Genomic DNA, 14,532 nt, shown 5'->3' on the forward strand with positions numbered 1-14,532 from the left:
AAACCAGTGACAAAGACAAAATATTAAAAGTAATCAGAGATAAAAAGACACCTGTACAGGACAGAAGAATGGCACAATGAGAGATTCCCCTGGTCTCACCCCTTGAAATTGCAACAAGTTGAACAGTTACAATTCAACAATGGATTCCCTGCTCAATACATGGACATGGCTGAGAGATTTGCACAAAGAAACACCTGAAGGTGGGTGAGTCTGAGTGAGAAAGGGAAGGAGGGAAAGGAAAGGAGCAGAGATGGGTGCCACAGATGCAATCCAGAACTCACTACAAGTCTCAAGAGAAGGGAAGAATCAGGTTGCCGCCTGCACTCCCTGCAGCCCTGCGGAGCAGAGAGATACAAACTCAGAGGTTCCTGCCTGAATAGTCAATATGTGCTATGGCTGATCCCAGTGACTGGGCAAAGAAAGAATGCAAAGGTATGGCGGAAACTGTCTGGCAGTTGGCATGGCCAGGCAAAAAAACAACAACACAAAGCTATGGAACCTGGCTGCCTCACCTCGCCATCCCAGAGCTAGCAGTAGGCCCCAGAAGAAGCTGTAGCAGTGAGTGTTGGCTATCGTGAACATTATCTACAGCCCTGAGAACTGGAGAGGCAGAAGTATTTTTCCCTGAGTGGCAGGTGCACACTGCAACTAATCTCAGCGACAGGTGTTAATATGGAGATGAGGCAGCTGAGGTCTGGCAGTCACCATTACTGGGAGGAGAATAAAGCCACAAATGCACTGGCTGGCCTCTCCCAAATCACCCCATCCCCACCCATCATGGTTGAACCTAGCATTGCCAGCAGTGTCTAGTTGCAGGTGACAGCACTGAGATTTTCAGACAGCACTGGGATTTCACCAGCTCAAAGTCTCATTGCCCACAACATTCCCCCACAGGGGTGGTGCCCTAAGACCGAGGCAACCTAGTCACATTAGAGATGCCCACCTCTCCAGGGAAAATAGGGCATTTTCCGCCACCCTACAGAGATTCAAGAAGCTAGAGGGGTGTAAAAGTAACTAAAAGACTTGCGCTTCAGCACCATCTACTGGAAAACAAACAAAAAACTTATCATCAACCTACTGAATAAAGAAAGACTGCCACTCTTAAAGAAAAAAGCAGATTTCATTCCCATAGAGCAGCAATTTTCAACCTTTTTCATCTCATGGCACACATAAACTAATTACTAAAATTCTGTGGCACACCAAAAAACATATATTTTTTGCCAATCTGACAAAAAAAAAAAAAAAAGGTATAATTTTGATTCATTCACACCAGACAATTATTGCTTTGTTGGCTGTTGTCATTTTTTTTTATATAATCTAAGGGAAAAGAGGTCAATGCCCCTGACTAAATAATCAGATATTACATGTTTTAAAAATGTTGTCACACCACTTGAAAGTTGCTGCCATAGATGCCTAAACAGAGAAAGACTCCTTCAAATACCATGAATAACCAAGATAATGAGGCACCTCAGAAAGAAAGTGAAAACTCTCCAGAAAATAAACTTAAATACATGAAAATATATGATTTAAATGACAGAGAATTCAAAATGGAACTTCTGCTTGACCCAGCAATCCCACTTCTGGGAATACATCCTAAGAATCCTGAAACACCAATCAGAAAAAATACATGCATCCTTATGTTCATAGCAGTGTTATTTACAATATCTAAGATCTAGAAACAGCCCAAGTGCCCATCAGTAGATGAGTGGATAAAAGAGCTGTGATACATTTACACAATGGAATACTATGCAGCTATAAAAAAGAGGGATTTCTCACCCTTTGAGACAGCATGAATAGACATGGAGATTATTATGCTAAGTGAAATAAGCAAGTCAGAGAAAGACAAATATCAATGATCTCACTTATAAATAAACTAACAAACAAAATAGGTTTAGAGACATGAAAGCATGGAACGGACTGACAGATCTCAGAGGGAGGGGAGTAGGGGTGGGTGGGAAGAGATTAACCAAAGATCTTATATGCACATATGTATAGCTCATGGACAGTGACAACAGTGAAGTGAAGGCCTGGGTTGGGACAGGAGCAAGGTGGAGGGGGGCCAAGGGGGAAAATGGGGGATGCCTGTAATACTCTCAACAATAAAAATTTTTTTAAAAAAAGACTGCAGTTCTGAAAAAAAACTCAACAAGTACAAGAAAACACATATAGGCAGTTTAATGAACTCAGAAATAAAATCAATGAACAAAGGGAGTAGTTCGCCTGGCTGGTGTGGTTCAGTGGCTGAGCATTGACCCATGAACCAGGAGGTCACAGTTCAATTCTCGGTCAGGGCACATGCCTGGGTTTAAGGCTCAATCCCCAATAGGGGGAGTAAGGAGGCAGCGATCAATGATTCTCTTTCATCATCGATGTTTTTCTCTCTCTCTCCCTCTCCCTTCCTCTCTCTGAAATCAATAAAAACATATTTAAAAAAAAAAAAAAGGAGTCGTTTACCAAGGAGACTGAAACTCTAAAAGAGAATTAAATATAAATTCTGGAATTGAAGAGCTGAATAAGAGAGATGAAGGATGAACTAGCAAGCTTAGGAAATAGAGTTGACGAGATGGAGAAAAGAATTAGTGACCAAATATAGAAATCTAGAAATGACAGATGGAAGAAGAGAGAGACTTGAGAGTAAAAAAAATAAAAGAACTCTACAAGAACTATCTGACCCCATAAGAAAGAGCAATACAGGAATAATGGGTATGCCAGAAGAAGAAGAGAGGGAGAAGGGAATAGAGAGCCTATTCAAACAAAGGGTCAAGAGAAATTTCCAAAGTTATGGAAAGAGCCAAATCCTCAAATCCAAGAAGCAAACAGAACATCTAATTATCTAATCCAAAAAGACCTTCTCCAAGGCACATTTTATTAAAACTGTCAAAAACTAATAACAAAGAAAGAATTCTCAAGTCACACAAGGAAAAGAAGATGATAACCTATAAAGGAAATCCCATTAAATTATCACCAAATTCTTCAGCAGAAACCCTATAAGCTAGGAGAGATTGGAATCAAATACTCAAACTACTGAAAAGAGATAAATTATCAGCTAAGAATAATATATCCAGCAAAGTTATCTTTTAGATAAGAAGGAGAAATTAAGATTTTTCCAGACATATAGAAGCTGAGGGAATTTACCACCACAAGACCTCAATTACAGGAAATACTAAAGAGGGTTATTCTACTTGAAACAAAAATACAAATGGATACAAAACTATGAATAAAATGAGTAACAGACAGACAGAAGCAGGAAACTGCAACCTTTTTTAGAATAAGGTGTTATACACATAAATATAACATAAAGATTAAAAGAGAAGAAAACATTTTCAAAAGGGAAGACAATAGCTACTGCAATTTGGAAATGAACTAAAAATAAATAGGGATCATTTGTGACAACAAAATGTAAAAGGGGAGAGGGTAAAGGTCTTTACATTCCATTATCAATATTAATTCATACACATTGATGTGAATTTATTCAGAGTGTATTTTATGTGTTATCTTTTCAGTAAATGACTATATACTTATATCCATCATAGATACAGTCCAAGAGACTAATATTTTTAAGTATATATAATATTCAAATCAATTACAATCAGCCCTCAATTATAGAGCATTTAAGTAACTTCCAATGTTTCAGAGTTATGAATAAAAATACTACAACTTTGTGTAAATTGATGTCTTTCTTTTGTATTATTCTCTTGAGTATTTCCCCCAAGTGAAATTTCTGGGCCAAAAAAAAGTGACGTTTTCAGCTATTGTTAAACTGAAAGTTTGAACAATTCTCAGTGACACAGGGCCACACATACATACAATTTTCTCACAGGCCTAACTACAGTATTTTTAAATCTCTTTTCAGGTATAATTAACAATCAACTGCACATATTAACAATATGAAATTTGACAAATTTTGAAGCTATTATGATTATATCAAAATAAAGAACATATCCATCACCACCAACAGTTTGCTTATACACTTCATAATTTCACTCTTCTATCCCCCCCCCCCAGGAAACCACTAATATTCTCTTTGTACTATAGATTAGTGTGAATTTCATAGAATTTTATACAAATAGAATATAAAAGCATACACTCTTTTTACTTGCCTCCTTTCAGCAACAATAATTATTTTCAGTTTCATCTATGTTGTTGCATACGTCAGTAGTTCATTCATTCTTTATTGCTGCATAGTATTCTAATACATGGCTATACCACAGTTTTACTCATTTATCTATTGATGGACATTTGGGTGGTTTCCAGTTTTTGGCTACTACAGATAAAGCTGTGCCCTGGCTGGCAATGTGGCTCCGTGGTTAAAGTGTCAGCCTGTGCACCAGAGGGTCTTGGGTTTGATTCCCAGTCAAGGGCATGCAATTGGGTTGCAGGTTTGATCCCCAACCCCCATTTCAGGCACATGTGGGAGGGCACAGCCAATCAATGTCTCTCATATTCATGTTTCTCTCTCTCATACCCCTCTCTCTTCTTCCCCCCCCTCCTTTCCACTCTCTCTGAAAATCAATGGAAAAAATATCCGCAGGTGAGGATTAAAATAAATAAATGAATGAATAAAAAATAAATCTGCTATAAATATTTGTATACAACTTTTTGTATGAACATGTGCTTTTTATTATTCTTAAGAAATTAGCTAGCAATGGATAGGTCATATGGTAGGTTTACATTTTTAAAAGACTTTTAAAATATCCAAAGTGGTTGCCATTTTGCATTCCCATCAACAACGTATAAGAGTTCTAGCTCCTCTACCTCCTCATCAACACTTGGTATTGTCAGTCTTTTTAATTTTAGCCATTCCAGTGGCTGCATAGTTTTATCCCATTGTGTTTTGATTGGCACTTCTCTAATGATGTTGAGCATCTTTCCATGTTCTTATTTGACATACATGTGTTTTCTTTGGTGAACTCTCTGTTCATGTCATGAGGAGCAGGAGAGATTTAATAGAGAAAGAGAAGTATTTTCAACAAATGTTACTGGAACAATTGGCTATCCATACCACCCCCCCCCCAAAAAAAGAACTCTGATTCATACTTCCAATCCTATATAAAAATTAATTCAAGATGGATCTTAGATATAAATGTAAAACTTAAAACTATAAATCTTCTATAAGGACATGTAAGAGAAAACCCTTGTGACCTCAGATTAGGCAAAGATTTCTTGGATGTAATACCAAAACCACAAAAACAAATAGAAAAATTGGACTTCATCAAAACTTGAAACTTCTGCTTTTCAAAAGACAGTTAAGAAAATGAAAAAGACAAGCCATACAGGCTAGAAGGAAATATTTGCACAGCATATATCTGGTAAAAGACTGTATGCAAAATATATATTTTTAAAAACTTTCAAAATTCAGTAATAAGGGAAAAAAGGACCCAATTCTCTAGTACTGAGATGTGTTTATCAGATATGTAACTTTGGGCAAACAAAGAGCATTTGCTGAGAGACTGAAGTGAGACCATGCACTGCTGTTAAAAAGGGGCAGATAGAGACAGAGATAAATCAGAGAGTGTACACAGAAATGCATCTTGGGATGTTTCCTCAGATGGGAAAAATGTCAAAAGCAAATTGTCATATTTTCTTCACAGTAACTTCTAGGATCAGCCTTCATGACATATAATGGAAGAATTTTTAAAATGGCCCAGAGCCTGATTTAAGGCTTAGATAGTAGATTTGGATCTTGCGGCATAGATACAAAAAGTATTTGGAAACTAAAAAGAGGAGAGGAATTCAAAGACAAGATGCATGGAGGGCAATTTTCAGTCATAGGCCACCAAACAGGCCCCTTTTCTTGACTGAACATCACATTCCCAAATAAAGGACTTGGTACCCATAAATACTCAGAGAAGTATGTTTATTACCAATTTCTTACCTAAATGTAGCAGAAATTTTCTAAAACATGCCCACTACTTTGCTATAGAATATAACAAAGTTTTATTAGAGAATTAGCAGGGCACTGAATATAAAGCTATGTCATTTACAGTTTTCTTTAAAAAGGACAGGCAAAATAGGTCCCACAGGCCAAATAGAGACCACTGACTGTTTCTGTAAACCAAGTTTTATTGAAACAACCATGCTCATTTGTTTACATATTGTCTGTTTTGCTTTCATGCTATAACAACAGATTTAAGTAGTTACGATGGAAACTATATGGCTGCAAAGCCTAAAATGGTTACGATTGGCTTTTTACAAAAAAAATGTTTGCTGACAGATCTGAAATAATAAAGGACTAATTCTCACTAAAAAAATAATAAAAATAAAATGGGCAAAAAGTTGATCATTTCTTCAATGTAGTAAAAGTGAAAGGGTCAAGATCTCTAAAGCTTGTTTAATTTTTTGGCAAACGTAGCTCTATATTTTTAAGATGTGCTTATGATGTCAGCCCATTTACAGTGTAAACTCCTAGACTCCTAATATTTCTCACAAAGGTTCAAATAAAGGACTTGGCACCCATAAATACTCAGAAAAGTATGTTTATTACCAATTTCTTACCTAAATGTAGCAGAAATTTTCTAAAACATGCCCACTACTTTGCTATAGAATATAACAAAGTTTTATTAGAGAATTAGCAGGGCACTGAATATAAAGCTATGTCATTTATAGTTTTCTTTAAAAAGGGCAGGCAAAATATGTCCCACAGGCCAAATAGAGACCACTGACTGTTTCTGTAAACCAAGTTTTATTGAAACACAACCATGCTCATTTGTTTACATATTGTCTGTTTTGCTTTCATGCTATAACAACAGATTTAAGTAGTTATGATGGAAACTATATGACTGCAAAGCCTAAAATGGTTACGATTGGCTTTTTACAAAAAAAATGTTTGCTGACCACCACCACCCCATTCTAAAGAACCCTCTAGTTCCTCTTAACTGATTCAAATTATGTTTCATGAATGTCCTTAACACAAGATTAAGTGACCACAAAAATGTGGTCTGGGCCTGGAACTTTCCTCCTTCTCAATCTGCAAGAGGAGAAATTTGTCCAGATGATTTCTAGCGTAGGCATTAATCACCATTCTGATTCTCAGCCAATGAATAATGTCCTTTGTGATGCTGATTACTTCTGAATATTTGAGACATCTGCACCTCATATGGGATTGTAGAAATACTGGCAGGGCACGTCAGGAGCCTCAAGTTCCAGTCCCCTCTTTGCCCCTAAGTGACTAAACCTCTTGGTTCTTTGCTTTTGTAAAATGAAGAGGCTGGACAGATGAGAACGAAATTTCCTTAAAGGCCACACTGGCTGCTATGAATGCCCAAGGAACAGCATCACACCTGGATTTACAGAGGAGAAGGGACTCAGGGAAGGTTTCTTGGAGGAAGTGGTGCCTGAACTGAGTCTTGAAGGATAAGGAGGAATTCATGTGGCCGGAGAACGACTGACCAATAAAGCAAGAGACATCCTATTGAAGCCACCTTTTTTTTATTTTTTATTTTTTACTGATTAGAAAATATCATTTGTTTCAGCATCTAAACCCCAGGAAAGATCTCTCTAAATTCAAATAGGCTCTAATGTGTGTATTCCACTCTGCTTCAGGTTGTGCATTATGGAAGATCACACTGCCCAGCAACTTTTCACAATACAGTCACATTTTTGTGAAAAGAGATTTCTTTTTCTTTGTCATCCTAATACTAAGGTCACATCCAAGGTTTGAATATGACATCAGCTGCTACAGGCATAGGACACATGATAGCCATTGCATGGGACACCAAGGCTGCTTGGGAACATAAAGACAATCAGAGAGTGTTGGACAAAGGGTCATTCCAGGACTTTAGTCAAGGTCAACGAGAGGTGAGAGAACTTTAACTTCAAACAATCTTGACAGTGGGATTAGGTAACATGCTTATGCAGCATTTTCATGTAGTTAAATCATCCAAACATCCACAACAATAGATTCCAAAGGGAGAGGAATTATCTGAGTTGACATAGCAGTCTCAGCAATAATGATTTCTAAGCAGTCGCTAGGTCTCCCACAGTTCTGTCTGTACAGATGTCAGAAGCAGAGGTCATTCATGCATTCAACAAATTTTAGTATCAACTATGTGTAAGCCCTTTGCTGTACACTGAGGACACAGCCATTACAAAATGAGACAAAAATCCTTTTCCCTTTTGAAACTTACATTCTAGTGCATCATCCTTGTATGGAGAAAAGTGCAAAGAGTTTTAACTTCTATCCAACTGGACATAGTGCTGTTCTGAACAGTCCCTAGGGAATATTTTGCAAAAGAGTTAGGCCACACCTGAGCCAGCCTTCGTCCTGAGCCCTTGTCCCTCCATCTTATTCTCTGTTTCTTATCTATGTGCAGGACAGGGTAAAGCCAAGGCAGCCTGATGCTTTTTCCTTACTGTACCCTCATTATCAAGCCACACAACTCTTAAATCCTTAAAGCAAAAGTGCTCATAGACTTAGAACCACTTCTGGGACTATTGACTAGGGATATAATCCTAAATTCTGAAAATAATGTAGATGAAAAAATGTGCATCACAGCTTATTTAACCTAGCTCCTTCTCTCCACCCATATCAAAAAAGGGGGAAATTAAATGTTCAACTATAAATTAATGGATGGGTGAATTATCATTTGTACTTGAGATGAAGTCACAAGCCGCCATTTAGATGATATTTCCAAAGACTCTATAATGTGTGAAAATACTTAGTATAAAATTTGGGGTAATCAGACAGAAGTAAAGTGCATTTATATATACTCAACATAACAAGTGTAAATATAACAAGTGGAAAAAATCTCCAAAAAAAAATTAAAACCTTGACTGCTAGTCAAGATGGTGGAGAAGGTAAAGTCTTATCCATTCAGCCACCCTGTCTTTTGATTAGAGCATTTAATCCACTTACATTTAAAGTAATTATTGATAGGTATGTAGTTATTGCCACTTTATTATTTATATTTTGATCTTTTTTTCTTATTATTAAAGAAGTCCCTTTTTAACATTTTTTGTAATACTGGTTTGGTGGTGATGAACTCCTTTAGCTTTTTCTTGTCTAGGAAGCTCTTTAGCACTCCTTTAATTCTAAATAATAGCCTTGCTGGGTAGAGTAATCTTGTTTGTAGGTCCTTGCTTTTCATCACTTTGAATACTTTGTGCCAAGCCTTTCTGGCCTGCAAAGTTCCTGTTGAGAAATCAGCTGACAGTCTTATGGGAACTCCCTAGTACAGAACTAACTGCTTTTCTCTTGCTACTTTTAAGAGTCTCTATTTGTCTTTAACCTTTGTAATTTTAATTATTATGTGTCTTGGTATGGGCCTCTTTGGGTTTATCTTATTTGGGACTCTCTGTGCCTTTTGGACTTCTATGTCTATTTACTTTGCCAAGTTCAATGAAATCTCTATTAAAATACCAATGGTATTTTTCATATTAATAGAACAAATAATCCTAAAATTTATATGGAACCACAAAAGACCCAGAATAGCCAAAGCAATCAAGAGAGAAGAACAAAGTTGGAGGTATAATGCTACCTGATATAAAACTACACTACAAAGCCATAGTAATAAAAACATCATGGTACTGCCATAAAAACAGACACATATACCAATGAAACAGAATAGAGAGCCCAGAAATAAACCCAAGACTATATGGTTGATTAATCTATGACAAAGGTGGCAAGAATATACAATGCGGTAAAGATAAACTCTTCAATAAATGCTGCTGGGAAAACTGAACAGATACATGCAAAAAAATAAAACTGGACCACTTTATTATACCATATACAAAACTAAACTCAAAATGGCTTAAAGAATTAAATGTAAGACCATAAACCATGAAAATTTTAGAAGAAAACACAGGTAGTAAACTCTTTGACACTGCTCTTAGCAATTTTTTTTATATGTCTCCTTGGGCAAGGGAAACAAAAGAAAAAATAAACTACTGGGACATCAAACTAAAATGTTTTTGCACAGCAAAAGGAACCATCAACAAAACAAAAAGGCAACCTACTGACTGGGAGAAGGTATTCACCAATGATACATCTGATAAGGGGTTAATATCCAAAATATATAAGGAACTCATACAACTTAGCACCAAAAAGACATATAACCCAATTTAAAAATGTCAGTGGACCTGAAGAGACATTTCTCCAAAGGGGACATACAGATAGCCAATAGACATAAGAAAAGATGCTCAATATCCCTAATCATCAGGGAAATTCAAATTAAAACCACAATGAGATATAACCTCACACCCATCAGAACGGTCATCCTCAATAAATCAAGTGCAGCAACTATGTAGAGAAAACAGAACCCTCATCGACTGTTTGTGGGTTTAAAAATTGTTGCAGCCACTATGGAAAACAGTATGACGTTTCCTAAAAAAATTAAAAATAGAACTACCATGTGACCCAGCAATTCCACTTCTGTATATTTATTCAAAGAAATCCAAAACACTCATTCAAAAAGATATAGGCACCCCTATGTTCACTGCAGCCTTATTTACAATAGCCAAGACGTGGAAACAACCTAAATGTCCATCAATATGCATATATACAATGGAATATTACTCAGCCATAAAAAAAAAAAAAAGAAAAAAGGAATGAGCCCAGCTGGGCGTGGCTCAGTGGTTGAGCATCAACCTGGGATCCGGGAGATCGTGGTTCGATTCCTGGTCAGGTCACGTGCCCGGGTTGCAGGCTCGATCCCCAGTTGGGAGTGGGTAGGAGGCAGCTGATCAGTGATGGCGCTCTCATCACTGGTGTTTCAACTCTCTCTCTCCCTCTCATCTTCCTCTCTCTGAAATCAATAAAGATATATTTAGAAGAAAAAAAAAAAGGAATGAAATCTTACCCTTTGTGACAACATGTATGGACCAAGAGGGTATTATGCTAAGTGAAATGAATCAGAGAAAAACAAATACCATATGTTTCATCTGTGGAATTTCAAAAACAAAAATAAACAAAACAGAAACAAACTCATTGATACAGAGAACTAATTGATAGTCACCAGATGGGAAGGGGGTTAGGGAGCTGGGTGAAAAAGGTAAAGGGATTAAGATGTACAAATTGGTAGTTACAAAATAGTCCTGGGAATGTAAAGTACAGCATAGGGAATATAGTCAATAATATTGTCATAACTATGTACAGTGCCAGGTGGTAACTAGACTTAGGGGGGATCAATTCATAAGTAATATAAATATTTGTCTAACTACTATGCTATACACTGAAACTTACATAATATTGAATATCAACTGTAATTGAAAGATAAAATTTTTAAAAGTTTTTTTAAACAGTGAAATGGATTAAGAAGTACAAATTGCAAGTTACAAAAATAGTCACAAGGATGAAAAGTACAACATAGGTAATATAGTCAATACTATTGCTAACTGAATAGTGTCAGATGGGTACTAGACTGATGGGGGTGATCACTTTGTAAGATATAAATGTCAAATCACTATGTTGCATGCCTGAAACTAATATGATATTGTATGTCAATTGTAACTGAAAAATAAATTTAAAAAAAGAAAAGCCTTGATGAAAATGTTCCAAAACTAACCACTGATATACTTAGGTGTTGAAATTATGGATGTTTTTCTACTTTTTGCATTTTCCATTTTTTCTTTAATGAACATTCATTTTTCTAATTAAAAAACATTCAAACCTCAATATCATTTTTAAAAGGCAAGGACAAGGCAGCAAGTACAAATATTAAATAGTTTATCATGGTAGCTAAGAGCCTGAATTCTGGATTTAAACTCTGGGTCTGAACCTGGCTCCCAAGTTACTGTATGACTTTTGCTTGCCTCAGTTTTCCACCTGCAAAATAGGGGTGATATTGGTGCCTATCTAAATGTGTTAACAGGAGAATTAGTAGATAATACATGTAGAGTGTTTACTACAGAGCAGAACACCTTGTAAGCACTCAAAATAATGACAGATCCAATACCACAGTGACTTCAAAGAAACAGCTCACACAGGAAAGGTGAGTAAACATCACATTTTCATGTCTCAGGGACAACTAATTCAGAGTTGTCTTTCAGTGGACAATTTCCCCTCAGGCAGAATCAATACCCAAATCCTTTACTGATATTTTAAATTTTCCCCTGAAGAAGATGAAGAATATGTTGATATTCATTTTATGGGTAATTACCTCTTTGTGTGTGTTTTTTTAATATGCCTGTCATAATTAATTGTACAACGTGCCTTTTGGTTTTAAAAACTAGTCTAAAAATTATGTTAATAAGATTGTCAGAAAACACTAATCATTACTCTAAGATAAAATGATCTCATAAAATATTGTATATGGTGCTAACAGACAGTAAGTAGTAAATTTGAAGATAAAAGTAATTGTCTGAATCATATTTTTCTGTCAAATGTCTGTTCCAAAAAACAGTGAAATCAAAAGACGGTCTCCTATCTCCTACACCCAAAGTCCTTCTTTCTATACAAATTAAAATACCTAAATCTGGGTAAAATAAAGTGGTTAATAACTACACCTTCACTTTGTCGACAATAGACTTTTAGTAAGTATCTGGGGAAAGGACACCCATTTCTGAAATTGTGGTTATTACTTGCCAATACCTCTTTTTAAAAGAGAATTCAGTTAAGATTGCATAAATAGTAAATCTTGACCAATAAAAAAGATCGAGACGATAAGAAAAGACTATAAGGAAAAACAGGTTGAAATTAGTTTCTCTACATTTCCTCCTCCTGAAGTTGGGCATCACTTTTGCCTTGAGGGAGAGAGGATTATGCCTTTCAGCTTCCAGAGACATTCTTTACCCTGATTCCTAACCTAGATTTCCTTGATCTTTGGATCCGAGAAATTCTCTACTCAAATAGAAGGCTGTGCTTCTACTCGGGGTCTTGGCCTGATTTGTCAACCTTCGGTGGATAGTCCATGGACTGTTTTCTCCTTGCATAGAGTACCTGCCTGCTTATTACCATGGTGAAAAGGGCTTGAACCACGGAGTTGCTCAGGCTTAGATTTAAACCCGGCTGGGCACAAGCTGTGTCATCTTCATCCAGGCACTTAACCTTACTCAGCCTCACCTTCTTTGTCTATAAATGCACATCTCATAAGGTCACAATGGTGCAAGATGAGATAATAGATGCTAAATGACTGGGCACAGTAGGCAACTAATCCAGTGTTCTCCCCTTCCCCTGTGTCTTTTTTGGAGGTTAGCAGTCATTTGGATCCTAAAAGCCCTTGGTTTCCTTCCTGTCTTTCTCAGACCAGAAGACAAAGTTCTTCGGAATTTGGGGTTTTTAATTTAGAAGAACATTTGAGCTCTAAGTTACCTTTGACCCATTCATACTTAAGTCCCATGGGAACTGGAAAGGTAGATTAGTTGGTGGTGAGAGCAGTCCCTTTTGGGTGAAGCCTGAGAAGCGGGGTGCTCTCGCTCAGGCCAATGGGTTCCCATCAGTTCTCTTTCCCACAATTGAAGTCCGGGTCTGGCTCTGCCCACCTCCCTCCTAAGACCCACAAAGATTAAGTTGATCAGTCCCTCTGAGCTGTTTCCTTCTGGAGGTGCGAACAGCTAAACACTCTCAAATCCCTGGACCAGCCCGCCCAGACGGCTGTGCCCAGACTGAGCTTTCCGGGTCCCTCCCGCCCCGCTCCACCTCCTTCCCTGGAGCAGCCGGATGATTTGGACTGGAACCCAGGCGTGCGTGGGGCCAGGGGCAGTGAAGGCGGCGTCTGCCCCGCCGCCGCTTCTCGGCTCCCCTGTGTCGGGCTGGCAAGCCCAGCCCGCACAGGTGCTGCGCGCGAGCCGGCCCTGCGCTCCTGGCAGCCGCGCCCGCGCAGCCCCTCGGCAGTCCTCGGCGCGCCGCGCCGCGCTCCTGGACACCGAGACGCTGGCCTCGCTCCGCACACCCCGCCCGCAGGGGAAACGCTACCTGTGGAAGTAATGCGCACAAAAGAGGCCCAGAAGCACAGTCGCAGGCGGGCCAAAGAGAGCGCGGGGCTGCCAGACGAGCATCCCCAACGGTACCACGAAGGAGGGCAGCTCCTGCAGGAACCAGGCGGCGCCTGCGGGCAAGTGGGCAGCCATGGTCGGGCTCCCCGCGTGCTTCCCGTAGCCTGAGGGCTCCCCGAAGTACAGTGTCATTGCTCCCAAAACCGCCAAAGTGATGCTGCCTGCCAGCACCGGGCTCTGCTGGCAGTGAACGGACATCGTGCCGTGCTCCCCGCCAGTGGCCACTGCCGGCGCAAAGGAGAGGGCGGCCCCACCGCCCCTTTATGGAGCGCGAGACACCACTCCGTGTCCGCCCCTTAGCTTTGGCTCCCGCCCCCCACCCTGCCTCCCTGCCTCCCGCCTGCGCGCCCAGCCCTGTCTCTGCTCAGCAGCAATACCCCTTTCGCAGGGCTGGCGCTTCTTCGGGAGGCAGCCGGAGTGGGGGGAAGGACCCAGGGTTTCATGGGGCCAAAAACGTGTCCCGGGCCCCGGGGCCTTTGACTAGCATGTATCCGCGCCTCCACCCACGGGGCCACTCTCTCCACCGCCCGCCACTGCTCTCCGCGTTAGACTGCCCTCCGAAAACTTGTTCCTCACGCATCAACCTCTGAAGCTGCAGCTTCT

The 14,532-nt window shown here is 39.1% G+C and overlaps 1 protein-coding gene across 1 annotated transcript in view; it reads right to left on the reverse strand.

Moving 5' to 3' along the window:
• The window catches only part of SRD5A2 (steroid 5 alpha-reductase 2), a 33,621-nt gene extending 19,464 nt beyond the window's left edge, over positions 1-14,157 (reverse strand). Inside the window, exon 1 of the mRNA XM_081155770.1 lies at positions 13,850-14,157. Coding sequence (XP_081011896.1) covers positions 13,850-14,127 — 278 coding nt within the window. The 5' untranslated portion in view covers positions 14,128-14,157. The remainder of the gene's footprint in view (positions 1-13,849) is intronic.
• Positions 14,158-14,532: the final 375 nt, after the last annotated feature.

This window comes from Miniopterus schreibersii (assembly GCF_964146895.1).
Source record: "Miniopterus schreibersii genome assembly, chromosome: 13".
Taxonomy (NCBI): domain Eukaryota; kingdom Metazoa; phylum Chordata; class Mammalia; order Chiroptera; family Miniopteridae; genus Miniopterus; species Miniopterus schreibersii.